Consider the following 25,851-nt stretch of genomic DNA (forward strand, 5'->3'; position numbering starts at 1 on the left):
AGACAAAAACTTTGGCTATGGAGTCGGGTGACCTAGGTAATAATTAGGGTGCTTTTAACACATCCCAATTCTCACTTAAAAGGGTTAATCTATATATACATGTTACCTTCTTAATAGTTCGAATCCTAATTAATGGATATGGAGTGAGATCATGTATGAACGTGATCATTGTGATTCATTGATTTTTTATTTTTATTTTTTCCTTCTTTAGGTTAGACAAACCAATTAATGAAATATTGTATTTTTTTTAAATCGAATATGCCTCGCTGACTTGCATATTCATGGATGTACGTAAAAGAGAAGCATATCTTTTGGTACGTTTATTGTGTCTAACTATTTATGTATTTATATTATTATTATTATTTTTCTTTTTTGATGATCAGGTATCCTTGTAGATAGCGGATCGATCCCGTATCTAGGCTTTGCCCATTCCATAGATCATGATCATGTCCAAGGACTAGTCTCGGGGCACGTGCAACGCTTGCACACCACATGCACCAAGTGAGGGTGTGCCCTCGCGGGTGGTCCTGAAGAATTAATGTTCATACTGAGTATCGAATTCATGACCCAAAGGCATTAACCACTTATCGATTCAAAATTGCCATTGAGCTAACCCCTTGGGATTAAATTTAGATCATTATGTGTAATTTTTTATTTAATTCTTAGATTTTTCAACATCTTACAGATATTTTTGTAACTTGCATAATTTAGTTATATTTACGAACTAGTAAACCTAAAAGAAACAAGAAAAGAGTTATCTATGTCTACACCTATGAATTGGGTTCGTTCTAGAGTGGTGAACTACGAATTGGAATTCAAATTCGGATCGAGCAAATTGATGAATCAAGTAACATAAAGGGTTAGATAAATCCAATGGGCACTCGACCACCCAACCTAATTCGATCATGCTAAACTTGACTAGATCAATCGTGGACAAGCTACATGTTGCCTACCTGTCATAGTTGTGATGCTTGCTTGTATCTTGTCTCTTTCCTTAAAGAGAAGAATAGTGATTTTTTGATGCCCCCTCTGAAGTGGCATGGGCTAGAACCACATATCTTTTTTCCTTGGGATACACAACTACACATCCCCATAAATATGTGCAGTTGTGTATCCCGAGGAAAAAGACCTATGGTTCTAGCACATGCCATGTCGAGGTGTATGTTAGAGGGGGCGTCCGAAAATCATTATTCTAAAGAGAATGTTAATCCTTCACAATTTTTGTAAATGAAAATATTAAATTAGAATATTAGCTGTACATTGTCCAATTATAAGGATAATCAAACCTTAAAAACCAAATATATATTTACAAAAAAGAAAAATTCCTAAAAAGGTAGACAAAAATTGAATTTTTTCAAAAATTGAATTTTTTTTAAAACTTTACCTTATTCATTTTCGTTAAAGTGATTTTTTCCCCTATCAATACTATAAAACATAAATACTTTCTTGTTTTAATTTAAGTAAAACAGTTAAAAAAAAGTTTTGTTTAATAAAACAATGAATTTTTTCTTCAAATCAAGCTCGTACAATAACTTTGGATAATGACATTTTATGTTGGAACCCTACGATGACTCTATCTTCATAAGATAAAAATAAGTTGATGTTTATTTTAAGAAATACTACCAATTCTCGATACTCTAACTCAATAACTTCACTTTCCAACTAAGCTTCCATATTTAAAAAAATTCTTACTAGTCGGGCAGGTCCAGATTCTGGAACCTTGTCATCAAAATAAAAAAAGTCATATATATATAATAAAGAGTCGTGAGTTTTTGACTCAAAAAATTTCACTCGGTCTGTACATGGCTGACGTGACCTCGACACATAATCGTTGATCTTTTTTTTTGTGTATCCCGAAGAAAAAGATCTATGATTTTGTGCCCTTGCCACGTCTGTTGCGTACAAACTGAGTGAAAATTTTTGAATCAGAAAAACATTAATGATATATAAATACACATGTATGTATTGACATATATTTGATTTTTTTTTTTTTCTAAAAATTCTAGCCTTCTACCATATCCTCCAAGTATGGCAAATATGTGTTATAAACTAGGGGTGTAACTTGGTCCGGTTCAAACCGAGAACCAAACCAAACATATAGCTTTGGGATGGTTTGGTTCGGTTTGAAACAAGTTGTGATTCGATTGTGGGGATACGAAAATGGAGAACCGATCAACTTGGTTCGATTCTCGGATCAAACTTGTATAGGACATAGATTAGTGATCTTTCTATATATATAAGAATTATTTTAGGAGTTAAGACATAGATTAGTGATCTTGTATGAATAAACTAATGACTTTTCATGAATATATTTGAGATTTATTGTATGAAAAATTTTAATTATTTTTTCATTAAAAAATATTACTTATAATTTATAGAATATTGGAAATCCATAGAATTGAATCGAGCTAGACCAACTTTAATTCAGTTTGGGTTGGTTTGGTTTCAATGAAATTTGGTTCAATTCTGATTCTTATTTAGTGGAATCGATCTATGTCAGTTTAGTTCCAATTTGACCTCAAACCAAACCAAATTACACCCCTATTATAAACCCTGTGCCGTGTAGTAAAACTTTTAGGAAAACCAGCAATTGTATTTCAAAATTATTTTCAAATAATTTCTATTTCTGGTGATTTTATTGCAATAAATTCAGGATTTGAAGCAGATTTTCTCTATCTGTGTTGCATAAAATCAAAGTAATCACCAGAGATTTACAATAAGGTCCACCTACTTCTTTGGTGTACGTGTGAGTTTTAAAATCAAAACCAAATAAAAAAAGGTGATTTAAATATAACCCTTCAGATTTTAGTGAATATTTGAGTAAGCTTTGTTTTTTCGAACTGATTACATACCCCTTATCGTAGTCTTCATTGATAAACTAATGAAAATGACTCAAATATGCTTCTCTCCTCTAGCAATTTTTAAGTTGTTTAACTTTTTTTTTTTTTTTTCCTAATTATTTTTAATCCATTTTACCTTATCTTCAATTTATGATTTTCAAACTAGTTTTAACCCTTCATATAAAAACTCTAAATTTTTCTACCCAAAATTCTTTGATTTTTTATTTTTTGAAAATCCTATTTGATTTTTCTTTCCTGAGTCAACCTTCCTCAACCTCTTCACCCTCTATGATAATTTATTTTTAATTTGTTTAACCAGAACTTCAATCCATCATTTTTACTTAGCTTTTAACTTATCATAAAGCTCCAAAATATTTTAGAGAGATTTACTCGACATGACTATATGTTGAAATTTATTATAAAATCTCTCTTACTTTATCAATTTTGTTATTGAACAAACCTTACTTTATGAATTAGGCTAGTACAACTAATTTAGTAAGATTCAAATCTTTCTAAGGGTTGTTGGACCCACATGGATTATCAAATTATCATTCTAAAAATTCAGATTAAAAAAAATGAGTTTGTTTTTTTTAACTTGATCGAAGGTGTTGAAAATGAATGGTTATTGAACTCCCAAATTAAAAACTAAAATTCAACGATGAAAATTAAAAGAACAAATTTCAAAGGTTTTAAAATTTTGTCCTTTATAAACCCGTGGCATCAGATTATGTTTTTTGATCCCACAAATTGATGTTATAGGATCCAGTCTAAAATATGTTGAGTAATACATTAACCGCATCAATTTGAATTTTATGACGTGGATCCCTACTCCAAGGTTTGTTGGGTAACAAACTTGTTAAAATAAGGTTTGATAGGTAACAAACTTCTTAAAGTAAGGTTTTCTTAGAGGTCTAAGTTTTTGTAATAAAAATGTAATAAGGCTTGATAAGTAACAAACTTCATAAAGTAAGGTTCTCTTAAAGTTCTAAGTTTTTGTAATAAAAATGCAATAATTAGGTCCACATGTAAATCTCTCATTATATATATATTTGAGATTACTATCATTTTTCTACTATCCTAAAAGTTATGTTTTAGCTTATAAAGGTAAAGATTTTTACAACTTTGACTATTGAGTAGAAAAATCAATAATTTTTTTACTTAAAGTTGAAGATTGGGGCATTTTGGTATTTTTCTTTAATTTCATACAGAAGACTGGGGTCAAGGGATATGTCATCAGTTTGAGAACATAGGAGGGTATTTCAAATATTCACAAAAAACCAAAATTGTAGAATGTTAAAGCTTAAGGGCATTTTAGTAAATGCAACCCAGAAAGAAAAAGGCCAAAAGGGGTTTCTCGAGGTAATTTATTTCCTAAACAGCCAACCGACAGATCGTCTGTCCTCTCCTTTGTTGGGCCGCTGTTACTATACGATTCCCGCCATTTCTGCTACATTTGGCAGTAAAAATCCTGCCACATCATCACCTCCAACTACTCCTATCCTACGTGTCACTCTCTTCCTGCCAACGCAGCATCTCTTCGCTGTCACTCTCTCCATCCAACCACTATTTATACCGGCCACTCCTCCTCAGCTTCTTTACATTTTTTTGCTCTCTCTCTCTATATCTCTCACTCGTGCCCTCTCACGTGCTCTCTCTCTCTAGAAAAATGAAAGAAAGTCGAAAGAGGCCAGAATCTGACGACGCCGTCGACGTTCCAGCAAAACGTCAACGATCTCCATCGATATCTGACGACTACAACGACGAAGATGACTTCTTGGCTGAGTTTCTGATCCAAGAAGAAACAGTAATGGAGATGATGAAGGGTTTAGAAGAAGAGTTAAGCTGTCCCAACATCATCGACCCTTCATCTTCATCATCTTCATTGGTTACGATCAATGGTAACGAAGAGAGTTGTGGACCCACTTTTTCCAACTCTTCATCAACTGTGATGGCGAGTTTTGATATGGGTTGTATCAGCATTTCGTATCTGACGTCTCACAACGAAGAGTTACCCTCTGAGTCGTCAATGGGTTTTCAAGAGAAGGAAATTGAGAGTGAAACCACCAACGGTTGTGATGTTGAAGAGAGTGATGATGAATGGCTGACAAGGGTTTTGAATGTGGGCCCATTTGAGTTTGAGGATGTTTTGATCTGAAAAAAAGTAGAAGAAAAGTTGATGGGTTTCTAGGGTTTTGTAAAGGGTTTTACATTTTGTTTTGTTTATAATAGAAAACAGAGATGGAATGGGGGACTGGGGAGTTATTTGTCTTTTTGGGGTTTCTGTGGGCTTTTTTTTTCCCTCCTGAAATGGACAGAATGATACAGTGATACAGAGTTGCAGTGATCTCTATGCAGCTTTTTGCTTATTGGGTTTTTTTTAGTACTTTTTGGTGATTCATCTGTTCTTCATGCGCATCTGTTTCCTTCATTCTTTTTTTTTTTTACTTTTCTTTTTTGTCTCATTAAGGCTGTGTTTGGATTGAGGGAAGGGGAGGGAAGAGAAACTCATTAAGGGAAGGGAAGGGAAGGGAAGTTTCTCTTCACCCTGTTTGGATTGAAAGAGAAGAGAAGAGAAAAAATCATGTTTCTCCTGTTTGGTTAGGATTCATAAGAGAAGAGAAGAGAAATTATTATTGTTAAATGACTATTATACCCTTCATAATCTAAAAAATAAAATTCTTCTTGTATAATGATACAAAATATAAACAACCAAACATTCAAGATCAATTTGAGGTACCTTTCTTTTTGAATGCGTATAAATGAGAGTTTCTATTGCCACACCCACTTTTACTAAGAACATCCTAAGCAAAAGTTGGTGTGGCAATAGAATCTCTCTAATATAAGGATTTTGTTAATCAAACACACCCTAAATAATTTTCCTTAAAATAGAATAACTTCTTCCATGTATTTTTATTTTGGATTACGACCTCCTTCCTTGCATTTCTAGCCACTCGAACAAAATTAATTGATTTGAGGTTAGGATTAAATGCTTTAAGGACCCGTTAAATTTTCCATGACCCATGATTTGAACAGTTTAATGTTATGAAAAACACTTTCCTTACTTAGCTTAATAAGATTTTAAGCTTTCCTAAGGGTTGTTTTGCAAAAATGGATTACCACATTGGCAATCCGACACTTCTAGATTTCTTGAAAAAACTCAGATAAAATAAAAAAGAAAGAAATTGGATCTTATGACCACCGAACCTCCATGGTACTCCTAAATTTAAATTTAAAATGAAAAATAATTTTTTTTAAAAATATTTAATTTATGAAAGCTCATGGAATTTCATCCTCTACATCATCGAAGCATTGGATCATGTTTTTGTTTTATTTTTATGCCACAAGGTGAGCCCAAGGACTGCCAACAAAGCGTGTACTTAGCTGGACTGATCACAAGATTGGACCTCGTATCCCACATCTTAACGTGAAAGTGGATAGGAATCATAGATGCTTTTTCACTTGTATCTCGAGGAAAGTATCTATGGTTCCCATACACTTTTACATCCGGGTGTTCTTTAAAAAAAAAAATATTAGGTCCCCAACTAGAACTCGCCCAATCTGGAACTCGCTGGAGTAATACATTTTCACGTTTCATATCCCTGTATATTATACCTGTATAAAAACAATGATTTTCCATGAAATACTCATGTTTGTTTGATGACATAAATGGGTTAATATGAACGTGTTTTTAACAATCAACAAAATTGAAAATTGATTCTATCAATCACTAGTGTTTCATCATGAACTGTCCCACAAATTCATCATCTAACTTCATCTCCTTCTCATCATCATAGTTGTTGTTGATGTTATCAGCCAAAAGGAGTACCATAGTGAGGCTAGTGCTTGGCTTCCTAGCAATGAAATTTGCATAGGGCAGCGCTTCATGAGAATCCTCTCCACCCATGAAAATAACAGCAACATGGTTCATTGAGGAGGCCAAGGAACGGGGCAGAACATTCATGTGTGGGTTTTGATCAACAAGGATTCCAACCGAACAAGGTGCATTGGCCAGGAGGCTAGAATTCACCATGTGAGATGCATTATATTGAGTATAGTCTCTCCATCCTGGCTTGTGGAAGGGAACAATAATGAGTGGTGCCTTTTTTTCTAGTGCAAGTTCACAAATATCACGATACATCGTGTTGGAAGGAGACACAGCTGTGAATGCCTGAATGCTACCATAGTGATTATGTGTTTGCTCATAGATCTTCAAGGCCTTTACCATGAAGTTGGAGCGGGCATACTGGAAGATTTAAGATGGCTGTCATGAGTTATAAACATGGCATTTGCACCATTGAGTTCAACAAGGTGGAGAGCATACACTGAGATTGGGCTATCTTTGTTTGAATGAGAGGCTTGAAGGAAGTTGATGAGTCCAGGGATACTCTCTTGTTCATGAATGCAAGCGACAATCCTGATTTTACAATCTAGCTGAGAGTGCTGCACATTCCTACTCCTTTGTCAGTGCTCTTCACTGTTCTATTATCACAATATATGTTCACATTCATTAACTCCAAAACTGACTTCAGTGTTAGATCCTTCACAAGATGATGATGATGTATGTGTCGATCATAGTAACCCATGGAATCGATGGTACCTGATTCACAGCTGGTGGGACTGATGCATGTTCTAACAGCCGTTCGATCTTTCTACAAGAGAAATTGCTCACACCAATGGACTTACATATCCCCATATCCAAACATTTCTCCATTCCAGCCCAGGTTGACTCCATGTCCAACTCTTTGAAGTCTTCTTCATTAGGCACAGCATATGAAGCCCATTCCTTCAATTTGGCTGGCCAGTGTACAAGGTACAATACATTCATATTAGTAAATCAGAAAAAAAAAAAAACAAATGAAAAAACAGGATCCAGAAGTTATAATATATTCATATTAATGTTGGAAACGATGAGACTAACATTTACTTGACAAAAAACTATCACACGCAAACAACTACTAATCATCGCTTGCCTAGCCAAATTAAAGACGTAGTGAATTGCTCTCTAAACAATTCCTCTTGTTCCTTGCAAATTAAATGATATATCATAATGGTAAATACAGGCTTATTTTGGGATAAATAAAGTACACAAATCTCTAAGAGCGAAATCCCAAAAAAACCTCTACATGAGTATCTATTTTATTATTATATATGCATTTTAGATATTTCTTAAAGAAATTATATAACGACTAATTCATTAGTTTCAAAAGCAATGTATTAACCACCAAATGGAGTCTCTTGCTCTGTTTTATTGTTATATATACATGTATATTTCCTTTCCATTAGAGATACATATATACATATGTACAATGACTATAATTCTAAGCATAGAAATATGTATACAATAACTAAGAGGAAAACTTTCAAAAGAGAGAATTGCACATGCCAAAACTAGTTGTATATTCACAATTTTGTATGAAAATAATTTGGAAAGTTAGGTAGAGGTCTATTTCATTTAGTTCATAGAGATTTGAGGTCCATTTAATTGGTAAGCAAATTGTTTTGAAGGTAATCTGCGCATAGAATGTCCGAAAAACACATAGTGGTTATATACATAGAGGATTCTATATACAATACACCAGTTATCATAATTTCTCAAACTTTGTTGAAGTGGTTAAGCCTAGATAGTTATGCTTCACCTCTCATTATGGTTTGTGAAAAATAGGGCTGGATTTTGGAGTCCAATGGCGTCTAATGTAACATTTCAATCTTGTAATGTACTAAGTAAAAAGTTCTTGGTTAAGAAAGAGGTAAACCTGTAATCACATATAGCTAACCTATTACATTTTCTTCTGTTTAGATTTCTTTCTAGAACTAGTTATTAAACGGGTCTAGTTATAATTTACTATGTACACAGAGCTTGAATGTTAAAGACACGTGCATAAAGGCTCTTGTGGCTGGGCTCTGCTTCCATGCTTACCAGCAGGTGAGTTTTTTGTGTCGCTTTTGTATCTTATCCTAGAGTGTCATTATGTTTACCATGCTGTATTTTAGCTTACTAGCACTAGGCCATTGCTTGATAGCCAATACAACATACTAAGAACATAGGGCCACAATGCTGAAGCTGCACTTGCATATTGCTCCCACCATTGAACTTTGGAATATGCGAGTGCTTTCTCTGATTTGATCATTATGTCTTTGAGTGCAGAGTCTGTTTCTTGTAAAATGCTTAATTTATTGGTTTGAATATGGCAGGTTTCGTATATGATATTACAGAGGGTTTCCCCTGTTACACACTCTGTGGGCAACTGGTGTGAAGTGGGTGGTCGTCATTGTGACCTCTGTACTCTTCTTTCGAACACCTGAGTCGGCTATACTTTTGCCATTCATTGTGATCCATGCCATAAGTTTTACTCTAAAAACATAAGATTTAGGCCTAGCCTTGAAATATGATAACAAATGACTCAAAACAGGTCAAGTGAGTCTTGGTTGGTGTGGGAAGGGAGCAAGTTATCAAGTGTTTTAGACTTTCACCTCAATTAGCTACAGTTTAAAATTCATACATATTGGACAATCCCAACTCTGAGGTTTGAACCCATGACTTCAAATTTTTTTCATAATGTGTCAAACCAACTGTAACTCACAATTCAAACATGCTCATATGCATACCTGAATCAATTGATGCCATTGCAAGCCTGTACTACTACAACACCAGCAACATCACCAAAGAGAGTACAGGTTCCTCTAGCTGTTCAACAAACATATTGGGAAAGAGAATCAGCATCAATTACTAAAACATTTTTAAACCCATCGCCTTTTATATGACAAGTAACCGAGACTAGGCACAGCACTAACCCACTACAGACAACTGTAATGTCATAGGCCAAAGGACTTGTTTTACTACCCAGTGATCTCTGGATCTGAGGAGCACTGCCAAAAAGATCCTCTGGCGTAGATGTACACATAAGGATTTAGTCCACTTCATCATGATCAATTTGAGCCATCTAAAGAGCCTTTATGTACTTGTCTTCAAACCTCTATTTATTGAAGCTGCTATTGGCACCCCAACTGTTACTTATTAAATCCTAATCTGATAATAAGATCTTTACAAAGATAAAAAAAAAAGGGCTAAAATTTATAAGAAATGTATAAGTTTGGACACACCTGTAAAGGAGTATAAATGAACATAAAGGGGAAGGTCAAGCCCTCACAAGGAAGTAGCCACAAAAAACAAAGTAAAGAACATTCATCAATAGCAACTGTCATTTGGAAATAGAAGGAAAAAATTTTGAATAAGAAAATAAATTAAAAACAAAACAAAAAAGAAATCTCGAAAATCAAGGTAAGAGCCAATGCTAAATCCCTTTACACTAAGGCATGATATGCAAGGTGTAAGTTATTTCATTTCAATGTTGTTTCAATCAACTCTTGCAAATTCAAGCACCATCGTGAAGAACCACCGTGAAGACCCTCGAAGTTGCAACATTTAATTTCTTGTTTATTTATTAGACCAAGTAAGACTTCCCTTAGGAAGTATCAATAAGGATTTTAACCAAACGAGAGAAAATGTGTTTTTTGCAAGTATTTTTATCATCTTTTAAAGCCCATTATATTGCATCACTCGGCTTATCTTTCCACTCCTGCATAAATTGGCCTGTACTTAGTACCACTCGGGCATTATCTATACATACTAAGGAGTTATAAATACTTTGCATTGCTACGTAATTTCTTCTATATTTTCTTTTTAACATTGGATAGAATAACTTCTAAAAATTAAAGATCATTAGGTGCATAATCTGAGGACAATATAGCACTGCTGCAAATGTAGGTGATGGCGTTTGAGTGAAAATAAAAAGAAGCTTCATTTCCATTACAAGATACCAGCATCAGAGTTCTATAGGTGAGCTTACTGACCATTCACACAAACAGGACAGCATGGCTGGAACCAGCACATGCAGCTGATATGTGATTGGCTAATTAGCCACCAAAAACCATTCAAAAATAGGGCATTCCCATAACATACAACCAGTAAAAATAAAATAATAATCAAAACACAAATACATAGATAAACAACTGGAATAAGGGTACAAAAGCAGAAGTGACACAACATACAAGGAACACTCAAACCCACCAGATCCTCTCACAGACTGAAGACACTTCCATTATGTAGATCAGGTTGGTCATCCCGATCCCCCCTTTCTTCTAGTAACAAAATGCTTATCAAAAGAAATTGCCAAATATATCTTAAACGTGGTAACAAAAAAACATTCAGGCATTGATTGAGAGGGAGTTGACAATGAGACTTCAAGCAACAAAACAATAGAAAATGCATAACCCTTAATCATTTTCTATAGTAATTCAACCCTTCAAAATAAAATTTAACAAGAAACATCTAATAGTAAACCACACTCAGATTCTAACAAATCCTCGAAATCATTTAATTCAACCCTTTTTTATAGCAAATTCATGGACACAATGAACAAGAAGAAACATCTAATAGTAAACCACAGAATGAAACAAATCCTAAACAATTTCACACTGGAACAAAAAGTGCTAAAATAGAAATTACCAACCAAGGGAGACACAATGAAGTCAAATCCACCAGAGAGATTGAAATTTAAATCCTGATGCATGTCATCGTCAAAATCAGTCTCTGTACCACAGTACCGTGAGTCGCTTTTATCTCCTATTCTCTGTCCAAGTGACATCTTTGGTCCAAATCAATGGAAACGAGAGAAAAGAAAACTAAAAATTTCCTTGAGGTTAGCTAATCAGGGAAAAAACAGAAATTGTTATTTGGATTCAGAGACAAAAATCTTCAAATCATTCATAGATGATTTGAAGATTGAGTTTCAGAAGTGTTCGAGACACGAATCTGAAACTAAAGTAAGAATTTTTGACCGAAAACAACTTCGAATGAGATAACACCTAATCTCTAGGAATCGAAAAAAGATTAAAATGAAAAGGGGGAAAGCTCAATCCAGACCCTAGATGTTACAAACAATCCATCCAAAGAGAGAATCGATCGATATATCTTTAACGGAAACATGCACGAACCGATCGATCGATCAATCTCTGTTAAATCAAAATCAAGAAAGAAAGAGAGAGATCGATTACCTTGATGTGATCGATGAGAAACCCTCGTTCCTCTCTCCTCTCTCAGTAGGTCTGATTCGATTTTGAAGAAGAAGATTAGCATGGGTAGGGTATCTGTAATTTGATTGTGTTTGGGGTGTAAATAGTAATAAACGACCTGTCAATATCTATTTCTTTTGGAAATTTAATTAAAGATTGAGGGCAATTTGGGAATAAAAAATATGTTCTTTTCCCTTCCCTCCTCGTCACTCCGTTTTTGGGGGGAGCAAAATTTTACCATTTTTCCCTTCCCTTCCCTCCATTTTTCTTCTTTTCCCTCCTCACTTAACAATCCAAACAGGAGAAAAGAAGAGAAAATTGTAAATTTTCTCCTCCCTTCCCTCCCCTTCCCTCAATCCAAACACAGCGTAAAGCTTTGATGAGAGTTGTCTTGGGAGCGGGGCTGTTAATGGATCGGATCAGACTCAAAATCCGGTCCATTTAGATCCGATAACTTTGGTTATAGATTGAGGATTGGTATCTTACCAGATTGATTCTGATAACATATAGGGAAAGTATATAAATTATTTTATTTAAATATTTGAATTTTAATTAGATTTTGTATATCAAATCAGATATGGTCCGATCTGATTCTTATTGGATCAGGTTTGGATCCTAATAATGAGATCTGATATAACCCAAATCGAGCCAATTCATTGACAGCCATAGATCAGACTAATATTGTAGTTTTAATGGGTCCCACATTTTCAGATAGGTGATGTGGGACCATTGCGAGAGTTTCCAACACTTAATTGGAAGAGCAAAATTTTGCTGTTCCTCTTAAAACAAAAGTTTGATGTTACCATTTGTAATGTCTTGTAGAAAGTGTTTGGTGGGCCAAAGAAGGTTTCTAGTTTTAATTTTCTACATATGTAATAATAAGGATAATGTTGAAGTAAATTTCTAACATGAATGTGTGTCAAATTCATAGATGTTTTTCATTGAGATTTCACTCGTATCTCAATGAAAAATATTTATGATTTTGACACACATCCATATAAAAAATGTCCCCTCATGATGTACATTTCAATGTTACTCTAGCACGACTCTAATAATAATCTATAAAAAAGAACATATGGGTATGTAATTCACAAGGTCTTACCCACCAGGGGTTAGTTAAGATGTTAAGAGCGATTGGGTTTACTCCTTCAAAAGAATTGATGGGTGTGTAATTCACAAGGTTGTACCCATCGAGGGTTAGCTGAGATGGTAAGAGTGTCTGAGTTTGCTTCCCATATCGTGTCTTATATATGCCCCTTCACAGAATGTGACTACTTAAATGGTGTTACGTGATGGGGTGGGATGGTGCCTGATGTCTATAAATTAGTTTTGATGGATTAGGTTGTTGTATGGGTTAGGCAAAATCCGATGGACAGTGCACAACCCACTAACAAGGCCGTGTGATTACAATTCTCTTGATTTTTTTATACCAAAATGACCATGTTTAAATATAAAGATGTGGGCATTTGTGAGTTTCAAAATTTTGTAACTCGTTCCACTATGTCTTCTCTATAAATATATTAAATTTTATTAATTAGTGAGAGATATTTCTATTTTATTAATTGGTGAGAGAGGTTTCTTTGTTATTTTACAGAACGTTTAGAAGCCCATGATTCCCAATTTTTCATCCGATTTGTCTCTTTAAAGAATGCCAAGCATAGTTTTGATAGAAATTGATTTTGTAAATATCTATACCAAAGTTGGTTGGACATGTTTTTGTAAAGTGTTTAATGAGTTATAAAGTATCTCTTATATATATATATATCAGGTTCAAGGGTCATATGAGAAAACATATGAGAAAACTTTCGTTTATCAAAATAAGGGTTAGAGGTTTTGGATTGAGCTGATTTTTTGCAAGGATGGTCACTATGATGAGAAGATCATCCTCACAAAAAATCAGCTCAATCAGAAACTTCTAAATCCATCAAAAGTGATTTACAAATTAGTGATAAAAAGTGGTAAAAAATCGACGGTCCACATTCTAAATCACTTTTAATGAGGTTAGAAGTTTCAGATTGGGCTGATTTTTTTTAGATGATCTTCCCATCATAGAGATCATCCTCACAAAAAATCAGCTCAATCCAAAATTTCTAACCCATATTTTAAAATTTTATTAAAAACGAAAGTTTTCTCATATGTTTTCTCATATGGCCCTTGAACCTGACCCATATATATATATATGGGAAATGTTCAGCACCCTAAGTTTTACCACACACTTTAACAAATGTTTTTTGTCTTACATGGGTTAGAAGTTTTTAGATGATCTTCCCAAAACGCGTTTGTTAAAGTGTGTGGTAAAACTTAGGGTGCCGAATGGGACCCTATATATATATATATATATACATATATATATATACATATATATATATACATATATATATATATATATATATATATATATATGTAGAATTTTGATAAAATGATGCAGTTTTTAGCTTATGCATGCCCTCCTAGAATTGAACAAGCCAATCATTCAAAGGGGCATACACTTATCGAAGGGGGAAGGGAGTCCAAAACATCGAGGCGGAGCTAATAAGGAGCAGGTGGGGGCAATTGCCCCACTTGTCCCCACTCCCTCCCCTCTCTCCCCCCCCCTCCTCAATTTTTTGTTGATGACATTGCCTCTTAACCGGACCTTCTCATATACTAATTAGAAATGACCTCCATATCATTTTCTTCTAATAAAAAACCTTTGAATTTCTCCTTAAAACTATTCATTTTCAAATTCTTCAACTATACAACTAACCATTGTTTGCCCCCACTACAAGAAAATCTTGGCTCCGCCCTTGCAAAACATGTTGATAGTCGTAAAGAGCCACTCAAACTATTTGGACGTAAGTCACATTACTAGTAGTCTTTAAGGAAAGTTCAATGACATTGCACTCGTTCATAGCTTATGTTCCTTGGTACACATTAACATTCCTCGTTTTCTCTCTCCTATCTATAGTGAAAAAAAATAATTCTGATTTGATCACCTTGTGACATTCAAAAACATGATCTGATGCAATGGAGTTGTAGAGGACAAAATTATATGAATTTTTTTTTTTTTTAAATTTAATTTTTACCGTTGAATATTATTTTTAAATTTGGGTGCTCGCTGGCCGTTCATTTTAACACTTTGGATTTAGTTTGAAAAACAATATATATATATATATATATATATATATATATATATATATATATATATATATATATATATATATATATTATATATATATATATATATATATATATATATATTTTCATGAAATCTAGAAGGCTGTGTTGTTGGATTGTAAATGTGATAATCAATGTGGGCCCAATAACCTTTTTTAAGATTTGAAATCTAAAAAAAAATAAATATGTGGGCAATGGGCAAGAGAGAGAAGCTCTTTCTATATTGCTGATGTCATTCACACCACATGTCAAACGTTGTTGGACCTTGCGCCAAAACGACGTCATATTATCAATACTAATATAATATATATAATCTAACTTCAGTTCTTTATTTTTTATTTTTTATGATAAGAATATGTAATACGAGTAAGTGTCAATTAGCTTAATTGGTAAAGTCTTTAGGTGATGATACCAGAGACTTGAGTTTAAATCCTGTCAACACCAAATCATTGAACTCATTAAAAATAAGCTTAGTGATCAAATAAAATAAAATGTAATACGACTTATATTATAAAAAAATACATTATTATTTGTAATATTTTTAATTTTATTTTGGTACACTTAGTTGCCCGTAAGTGAACATTGTGTTTGTAACGCATGTGATGTGTGTAATGCGTTAGGACTATTATGAAAAGTGCGTTTTGCACATCACATATGATTGATTGATCTTAGGGCCATATGGTCATCTATTGGGTGATTGGGCACAAAAGGGTGTTGATTTGGTTTTATTGGCCCGTTATGTGATCGGGCACAAATGAATGTGTTGGTAGGTACGTGAATGGCTGTATTGGTTTTGATCAACCCAAACTAGGCCCTCACGGGCAAGCTAAGTCTTGATAAGCTCCTCAAAAAGAGTAGGTCTAGTGTTTGAAACCCCATGAAATTACTAATTCTTTGGGACCACCCTTCAGGGTCCATTTGACTCTTGACTCAACCTGTTACACGTAGGTCTTTTCGAGGGGGTGGTGCGTGTGACCGTAGGATTAGTTGGTGTGGATACCTGCAATGTCTAAAAAAAAAGATTCTCACGAACAAGGGCGGAGTCACATAGGGACGAGTGGGGACTATATTTTTTTTTTAAATATTAAAAATACCCCTAAATTTTCAAATATATGTCATGCATCTTGAGTAGTTTGAAAAGGGGAGTTTTGAAAAATATCAGATATACCCCTAGAATTTTCTAACAGAATGAAGGCATCCTACTGTGGAGTCACGTAGTTTAACAGAGAGTCAGGTTAGCCTGACTAACTTAGTAACAATTCAAATCTTACTAAGGATCATTGGCCCCACAGCCTTTTAGATTTCATTGAAAAACTCAGATTCAAGAAACCCAAATTCCAGATCTTAGGAGCAAAACTTTGTTGTTCACTGTAAAACAAAAGCTTGATGTTACCATCTGTAATGTCTTGTAGAACAGGTTTGGTGGGACAAATAGGACTTCTAGCTTTAATTGTTGGTATACGTCCTTGTATAATAATTAGAGAAAAAAAAAAACATGAACATGAGAATTTAGTAGGTAGGCTGCCTAACACATGAGGATAGACTGTTGGCTGAATCAGTTGGTTTGTGGGGACTTAGAAATGTTTAGTTCCACAATCATTCGGCAATGCATTTGTGGGGGCGATTATGAAAAACATCTTTTTCTATTTTCCACGTCACATGATCTGATTTTTCCAGTTCGTGTCCATCTGTTCGTCCATTGTGTGATTGGGCACGAAGGTATGACAATTTGAATTTGATTGCCCATCATGCAATTGGGCGCGAACGATGTTAGGGTGTGTATGTGAAGGATTGTGTTGGTTCCGATCTACCCAAACTAAGCTCTAACAGGACACATTGAGCTCTATAAATTTAAGAGTCTTAGATGGATCAAGATTATAACTAGCAAACTTGGAATAGATAGAATGACTAGGATTTTTATTTTATTTGTGTCAAACTAATTGGCACTATTTGCAATTATCTATTAACAAAGATTTGTGATAATTCAGAATTAGAAGACTCCAACTATAGGACAGTCCCTTTTGATGGGGTCAAGGTCTGATGCTTTAGGGAGAAAAAAAGAAAAAAGAAAAACTAAGAGAGAGTACAAGAACACGTCCTAAGCATGAGCAATTTTCATGATTGATTCCTAGCTTTTGGTACTAAACACTAAGTCTATATATATAGATACACAGAGTTGGTGGACCCAAAAGAGTGCCAGAGAAATTTTATTGTTCCACAACATCTAGCTTTTCTAAAGAGAGCTGCTATTGTCACACCAAGTTTTACTAATGCCGCACCAATTCCTATGTAAATCACCAAAGAACTGCACAGTTGTTGTGGCCTTTGCAAAAGTCAGTGTGGCCAAGGGCAGATTTACTTTCTAATCGAGATACGAGTGAAAAAGCATCTATGGTTCCTATCCACTTTCACGTCAAGAAATGCAATACGAGGCTCCAGCTTGAGCTCACTCTAGCGTGACCCAAAAAAAAACTAATCTTAGTTGCTCCCCCACAAAATATTTTTTTCACTCAAGTTGCCCCTCACAAGGGCAAAATCCTGGCTCAGCCCCTGGGTGTGGCAATGGTAACACTCTTTATTTCTTGTACTTCTCCAGGAGCCCTGTTCTCTACCGGTTTAACATACTTTTTTTTTTTGTGGAAACTTGCTTAATGTATCCTAACAAAGGGTTTTCTTTCTAACCATCCTCTAATTCTGGGGGTAACTTAACACCTCTCAACTTAAAAACACTAGTTTCAAGTATTCAAATACCCTTTTATCACCTCTTTTACCTTAAAATGACGATCACTTAAATTGCTAGTTTTGTGCGTAATAGTCGTGATTATGGTATCACAATCATTTAATTTACACTATATTTAAGTGATCGTCGTACTATAATAGCATCTTCGGTAACCATCTCTACAATATTATATCTACTTGCTATGGCAGTAGTGACCAATATAAGATGTTTTTTCACAAAATATTATTTTAAAAAACCTACATTTTAAATTTTGTTTTCAGTTGAAATCGCAAGTTTTACTTGATAGCATTGAGGTCTACATCACTAGACCCAAAAAAACAACTATCTCAAAGACAGTTATTTTTTTACTCTAATGGCGAAAACAACAATGTTTCTAACAACTTTAATGAAATTCTTATTTACGGTAATTTATGATCTGTAAAACACTAAAAACCCCATTCACTTTTACTTTAATCTTTTCTATTATTACCAAGAAACCAAACTTTTTTGAGAACAAGGTATACATCATATTGGGGTTGGGGAATTTAGTTTCACCGAAAAAGTTAGCCATTACAAAGGATTAGCTTCTAATGGAAAAGATCAAAAGAAAGTAAGGTATCACCATGGGGCTTTCAAACAGACACAAAAAAAAGTGTACATGCCAACCAAAAAATTCGTGGGAAAATGCAAAATTTTGGGTGGGATGAACATACTGCTTCAGGGAAAACCCACAAGATGAGAGTATCAGTATAGCATTAGTTCATGCACGATCTCAGCTTTCCATTTCTTTGCCTGTAAAGTCAGAAATGAAAAGTATGGTAAGCGCAACGTAGAACAAAAAAAAAAAAAAACCAAAAAAAAAAGAAAAGAAGAATTTTAATCATTATAATTGTGATTAACAGTAAAACCAACCAAAATGTATCCTTCTTTTCTTGTGCAAGTAACTCCTCAAATGAAATATCAGAAAATTCATCGTCTGGGCTTTCTACCGGCTGTCCTGAGCTGGCTTTTGACTCCATGCGAGCGCAGATTTCAAGCATCTTCAAAAGATGGGGAGAGGGCGAAAGTTAAAAATCATGGGAATTCTTGTCAAGAGAGAATTGAAAACTTGGTTTTGGCATGTGCACGTCTTTGAGATTTTGATACATAATCTTGTACAATTCCATAAAATAGTTTATGAATCACTAGGAGAAAGTATTAGCACCCTTGGAAATTAACCAGTACATGCCAGCCATGTCGCGCCCATTTTTTATTTTAGAGTAAGTCCAGTCTTACTAACTTAGAAAGATTTGAAATCTCACCAAGGGTCTTTGAGCTCACCTTGTGCCATCCAAAACATGATCCGATGCAATATGTGTGTAGAGGACAAAATTCTATAACTTAAAAAAAAAATGTTATTTTTCACCATTAAATTTTAACTTATAATTTGAGTTCTCTAACTGTCCATTTTCAAAACCTTGGATAAAACACACAAAATTTTATTTATATTTCAAAATTTCAATTTTTTTTTTTTTTTTTGAATCTGAGTTTTTCCATGAAACTAGAGGGCTGTGGTGTTGGATTGCCAATTTGGTAAACCATTTGAGTTCAATGACTGTTAGTAAGATTTCAAGATGTTAAAAATACCTTTTTGTAAGCTGGTGAGAGCTTAAGCTGTTGTTGAAGCCGATTGTAAACGATGGCATCCTCCTCTAATCTCTTTTGTTCTGCTTCCAGTTTGTATATCTGCAGATCTCAATACATTAAACCCACACTTCCATAGGCGACAAAGAGAAGATCAAAAGAAGCTTTGATATAGATGAAGAACTATAGAAACCTGTTGGCTAAGGCGGTCAAATGAAGATCTGTCTGCCTTGAATAGAAGAGCCTTTGATATCGTAAACTTACGTTGGATGATTTCAGACCTGTCGGAGGATGAGAAAGATCAATTTGCGTTAGAATGAAAACAATGGGAAATGACAGTTGAAAGTTAGTTTTTTTGATGGAAGCATTGAGGGAACATACTTGTGTTGTAAGTCATTTCTGGCCTCAATCAAGCAATTCACAAACTGACAAACCTGGCATACGTAACAAATTAACACGATGGATTAATTTGAAATTTCAGGTTATATTTTAATTAATTCATGCAAGTTTTTTCATTTCATGATCCACTCTCAAAACAAGGAAACACGATAGTTATAGTTCAATCTTTTACATATTAGAGTCACATGGCTTAAGAGCAGATTTGCTTCTGACTTACCTGTTAAAAAGAAAGCTTCTATTGCCACACCAACGTTTACTAACAGCACCCCATGATTTGCATTAATTCTTTGGTAGTTTACATATGAATTGGGGTGCTGTTTGCAAAAGTTGGTGTGGCAACAGAATCTCTCTAAAAAATGTACATAGAATAAGTACAGCCAAGATGAGGATACAGACCAGTGTTACAAACATGACCTTGTTCAAGGAAACCTAGAAGTATCCAATAAGTGATAAAATTGTTGGGGAAACACAGCTTTCATGTTTCCGTGTGAATCAAGGACATAATAGACGTAATAAAAATGCAAGCAATCACACAGAAAGAAAGCAACAAATTTTCCGTGGCCCTTCAATGTAAAGGAAAAACCTACTGGGTAAAATCCAAATTACTATGATTCATAATGGTTGCAGCTTTTCCTTGAGTAAGGGGGATAACAAGAACAAAATTTTGAGCTTTCATTAATGGGACCGAAGAAACTTCTATTTTCTTACAACCTGTTTGGTTAATACTTGGTAACATACACTCCCAAACTTACATTCTAGTCTTCTAGGTAAGTGTAAGAGGAACTAAACTTCACTCATCTGGAACCTCTTCTAGAAGTCTGTGCAGGACTGTAGGTTGACCCAGTCACGTAGAAGGTTAAAGGTATCAATGAAATAATTACAAATAATGGTAGAAAATCCCTTAATATAATAGCTGAATTTCTTCAAAATTTTTCCAATGAACAAATCAATCATTGATTTTGCCAAGTTTTCACAGCACTAACCCATAGAGGTTTTGGAAAAATCTATTAACTATCTGAGGCTCTCCGTAAAGACCGAGACCATGTTTACTCCATGAAGGGACTAGGGAGTACATCGCACATCCTGAAAACAAGTGTGGTGGACCTTTGACCTTCCTTAGGGTCCACCTAAGGAGAACGTTGTTTTCCTTCTCTGAATAGCAAGGAAATAACTAATAAGCTGTGAAAAATAGTGGGTTGGGTTTAGAGTTGAGATGTTTTGATCCAGTTTTAAGTTCTATCAAACCCAACAACCTAGATTTGGATACAAGTTCCATGACTAAACCAAATTAAGTATACACCAAACACAAGTGAGCATAAAAACATACTTAGGAATGATTTGTCCATATAAACAACACTAAGGCTCATGAATGTCACCACATGTACAGCTGGAACCTTGTATTGACATACCCTCCTAGTTAGATTGGACTTCTGATTTGACTCACTTCAAGTTTGATCAAATTTGACATTTTAAATAAAAATCCCATAAATCAAATGATCCATTAAAGCATGCAACACGTGTACTGAAAACACAAATCACCACTATCATCAAAGCCTTAATGTAAAAATATGGGATTGGCTACATTGTTCCTAATCCTCCATTCAAATCTATCTAAATCCAAGTCTTCTGTTAATTCATGTGTCTTCCAATCTGCTCTCACCACATCCACATTTTTGTGATCTTCATCTTGCTCTTTTAGAATCTTCAATGTGCATATTGCTTCTAAGTGGGACTGCTATTGGTCTTCATTGTGCATAACAAACCATCTTAGTTGACTTTCCTTTAGTTTTTCATCTATTGGGGCTACTCCTACATTTTCACCAATGTGTTCAATACTAATTTATCATGTATAGATTGACTTTTCCATTCAAACATCTCAGCAACTTCACTTGTAATAGGAACTTATTTGTCTCCTCACCATTTGTTTTCACACTAGTCACAACTCCCTCACACGTGTCCTTAATTATATTAATATCCACTTGAGACATTTTTCGAAGTATAAATTCATTCGAACGAAGAAGAAAATATCCAAGTGGGCTGAGGAGACCTACCATACAAAAAGAAAGCTACCAAAAAAATGGAGAAACAAGTAGAAATACCACAAACATAAAAGCATAGCTGCAACTAAGAACCAACACCCCCCTCCCCCCACCCCGATTACAAGATCCCATCTACAAATAAAATTTTCAAAGAAAAGCCTCAAAATTATTGGATTTAACTTACAAAAAACGAAAGACCCAAGACCTCAATAATGATGGCATGAATCACCTGCTGTTTACCATTGAAAATCCTCATGCCTTTTTCCGTCCAAAGATCCAACAAATTGCAAGCCGAATCAAACCCCACAAAATTCTATTATTGGATCTTAGAGTCATGGAGTGCCGTAGGTACAAAAGATAAACTGAATTAGGAATACAAAAATGTTACCAAACAACGAGGGAAAAACTACAATAATGGGCTATGAATTTGCCGTTAGCTTTGCAAAGGAGCTAGAAGTCGACGAAGATAATTCCATGTGGGATAAAATGTTATAAAGTTAGGACCTTATCCCTGAATATCAACCAAGAGAAAAAAGCGACTTTTGAATGGATTCTAGATCTCGAAGAATGGGAGCCGAGGACCCTTCTCTAATGGAGATGACGTAAAATTAACTAACAAAGTAGATCCCCTTTCAACTTTTCTTCCAAACCCAAATGTCTTCAATTGAATAAGAGAGTGGTGTATCAAAAATGTGACTGATACGATTGGCTAAAGAGTTCACCTCTTGATCATTGAAATTTCTCCTACAATCGAACTTCCAAGAATAGCCTCCATTATCTCTTACAATGAAATCTTGCATAGTTCCATCTTTTGTTAGAAATAGAGATCAAGTCAACTAGAACACGCAAACAGGGCTGTCATTACACCACCTATCTTCTTAGAAAAGCACCCTTTGGCCTTTGCCAACCTTGAAATTCTCTTTTTCTTAAAATGAGAAATAGTTCTTTGGATAATCTTCCAAACACTACATCGTATTTCAATCTAAATTTCCCAGTCTCCCATGTGAAAGTGTTATAGATGCATGTTTTACAGATGAATAGCCTTCTATGGATAGGATGATCAACCTTTAAGATTTTATGTACATAAACCAATGAAGAGATAACTATGACTCTCATGGAATTGAATTTCCCAAGATTTTTTCAAGCGTTTGAAAAGAATATACAAGGACTCCCCAGTTTCTTGGTCATACCATATTTTCCATGGCTTTTAGAATGTGAAAATTCCCAAATATTGTATGGAACAAAAAGATATTGCATTTGTGTAGTTTAAAATATGCAATGGGGAAAAAAATTCCCAAAAACATTATGAGAAACAACAATTATCCCATGGAGCAATATTCCAAGTTTCTATATAATACTGTGTTTTTCCTTCTCCACCTTGCTTCCATCTTTTTTCTAATGTCCTAGTTGCAACAAGCCCTAAGAAAATTTAATATTTTTTTTTTTACACATCTCACAATTTCAAAGGCATGGGGAAAGCTTGGGCAACGCTATCTTAAAGGATTTGCATGAATAAAACACTAGACCAAAAATGGTGGAGGTGCCATCTACAAAGTCTATTGTAGAAGGTTTGTTCAAAAGTTTGCTAACCAATCACATCACTAGCTATTGAAGGAAATTCTCAACGGGTTCATGTTCGGACTCAACAAAAATACTTTCCATTTTTGTGGGGTAACCTTCAACCATACATGGTGAAGTGGTGTCGTCTACAAATTCTATTGTAGCAAGTTATTTGTCATTCAAAAGTATGTTAACCAATCACATCACTAGCTACTGAAGGAAATTCCCTACAGGTCCATGTTCAGACTCAACAAAAATCGTTCCATTTTGGACATTGTAGGGTAACCTTCAACAATTTAACGAACATAAAATCATATTCAATGCTATAATTCACTACTTGCCTATCCTCCAAATGAAATCTCATTCAATATAGGATTTATCAATAAATTATAGGCAAACATTGTTTCAATCCTCTACTCTTTCACGTCGATTTTACCTAACGAAAACAAAATTGAAATTGAAACTTCTTTTTTCAGCATTTATCATAAACTAAGTTAATCCTACTAAAAGAAAAGAAATTAAAACCTGAGCCAATGTCAAGCCCTTGGAATCATGAGACTTCACAAGTTGATCATACTGTTGCTTGATCTTCCTCTGTGTCACACTCGATGAAGAGGTGAATGGATACAAACAATCCAAACAATGCTTATCCTTTGAAGCTAATAATTGGCTCTCTAAACTCGGGTCTTCGCCAACATCTTCTGATTGTGAATTATGCCTTTTCTTCTTAGCCCTTTTCTTCTTTTTCTTCCCACTTTGATCCCCACTCTTCCCCAGATCGTCTCCCACCGTATTACCGCCACCATCGTTATCTAATTCCAACCCATTATCACCCACATCACTACTGTTACCATCCACAGAAAAATGGGATGAGAGAGAAGAAATTAAAGATACCAATTTGGGTGGATTAGAGGTTAGGATATCTAAAAACAGGGGATGGGTTATCTTCTTGGTCTCATGGGTTTTATTAATGGTTGAAGAGAGAGAATATCTGAAGATTGAAAGAAGGGTTTGGGTTTGGCTTGATTTCTCATCTTCTACTCTTTTTTTCTTCAATCTCTTAAACATCAAAATGAAGAGAAGGAAGAGAGAGATGATGAGAAACAGAAAACACAACATGGGTTGTTGTTGTTGATGTTCAATGGGAGATGAAGAAATGAAGAAAAGAGATGATGATGAAGACAGTATAACCGCCATGGCAACGCGTCATTAGAGGAGGACACCAGAAAAAGCAGAGAAGAGAGAGAGAGAGAGAGTTTTAGTTCTTGAAAAGTGATTCCTCTCTCTCATTCTTATATGTGAGAGATATTTCACACTTTCTTTACTTCATTTGTTGGAATTTGAGGATTCTAATTTTAGACAAATAGAAGTCTCACATCTTCTATTCCTTGCTTGTTTGCTGTATCTTTTGAGAAAACTTTTGATATCTCTACATCCAAGAGCTGCCACGTGTACATGATTTGCTATACTTAATTAATAGAACTGCCATTGGCACCCAACTTTTACTTATTACACTCTACTTAAAAATAAAGAAAATAGATACTTTTTCCAAAATGTGCGCAACTTATGTCCAAATTCCTATTTCGATATATTGTTCATTTTAATTCCCAAAAGCATTTTCAGTGATTTCATCATTTTTATAATCAACGAATTCATTGATGCTGCGAGATCATTGATAAGGCAAAATTGATGGTATTTTATCGATGAATTCGTAGATTATAAAAATGATGAATTCACTGGAAAAACATGTTTTGAAAATTAAAATGAATAATATTGAAATTCTAATTTTGTTATATTCAACACACCAAATAAAGATTTACTCGAGAAAATAAGTGAATGATTGAGAATAAATAGAAGTTGGGGTGTCAATAGAAGTTCTCTCATTTTCCCTTATGTTTCTATTTTTTGGGTTTTTAGGATTTTATTTGAGACTAAATATAATTGTAAACAACTATTAAAATTGTTCGAAGGAGTGTTTTAATGTTGAGATTATAATTTGAGCCAAACCTTTCTAATGTCTGAGAGTTTATTTTAATTTTAATTCATGTGTGATAAATAATTTAAGAAATTAGGATGTAATAAGTAAAATTTGCTTATGGTGCCAATAGTAGCTCTCTTAATTAATTATAGTAGAATTCTGTTATAAGTAATAAGTCTACTAAAAATCAAACATTAATGACAAATAAGCCCTTCAACCATTCTTTCCCATATTCTATTTCTTTTTTCTACCATCTTACTATCATTAATTTTTTTTTTTCAAGGTGGATGAGACACTTTTTGTTGATTTAATAATTTATAACTTTTTTATTTTTTATTTTTGTTTTTTTCCGAGTCATTCTAGGGTGACACATGTGGACATATCTGACGTGATGGTACGCACATAAGCATGGATGCTTTTCTACGGATACCAGTAAAAAAGCATTTATGATTATGTGTGCACCAC

General features: G+C 34.4%; 3 protein-coding genes across 3 annotated transcripts; all 3 read right to left on the reverse strand.

The window, feature by feature from the left end:
• Nucleotides 1-6,567: 6,567 nt before the first annotated feature.
• On the reverse strand, nt 6,568-7,065 carry LOC147388583 (cation/H(+) antiporter 15-like). Its single transcript, XM_086418312.1, has one exon. It carries the CDS (start codon nt 7,063-7,065, stop codon nt 6,568-6,570), a length of 498 nt encoding a protein of 165 aa, XP_086274438.1.
• A 124-nt stretch (nt 7,066-7,189) lies between these two features.
• LOC147388584 (rhazimal reductase 2-like) lies at nt 7,190-11,931 on the reverse strand. The gene is made up of 6 exons (XM_086419314.1): nt 11,895-11,931; nt 11,351-11,470; nt 9,682-9,827; nt 9,447-9,525; nt 7,438-7,634; nt 7,190-7,319 (listed from the first exon to the last, which is right to left on the reverse strand). Exons 4-6 carry the CDS (start codon nt 9,463-9,465, stop codon nt 7,302-7,304), a joined length of 234 nt encoding a protein of 77 aa, XP_086275440.1. The 5' UTR covers nt 9,466-9,525; nt 9,682-9,827; nt 11,351-11,470; nt 11,895-11,931; the 3' UTR covers nt 7,190-7,301.
• Nucleotides 11,932-18,426: 6,495 nt separating this feature from the next.
• Nucleotides 18,427-24,702, reverse strand: LOC147388585 (uncharacterized). Its single transcript, XM_086419264.1, has 6 exons — nt 23,934-24,702; nt 19,792-19,844; nt 19,604-19,691; nt 19,414-19,512; nt 18,700-18,827; nt 18,427-18,579 (listed from the first exon to the last, which is right to left on the reverse strand). Exons 1-6 carry the CDS (start codon nt 24,603-24,605, stop codon nt 18,543-18,545), a joined length of 1,077 nt encoding a protein of 358 aa, XP_086275390.1. The 5' UTR covers nt 24,606-24,702; the 3' UTR covers nt 18,427-18,542.
• Between the last annotated feature and the right edge of the window lie 1,149 nt (nt 24,703-25,851).

The sequence above is a fragment of the Akebia trifoliata genome, chromosome 12, assembly GCF_017979445.1.
Source record: "Akebia trifoliata isolate Shusen 1 chromosome 12, ASM1797944v1, whole genome shotgun sequence".
NCBI lineage: Eukaryota > Viridiplantae > Streptophyta > Magnoliopsida > Ranunculales > Lardizabalaceae > Akebia > Akebia trifoliata.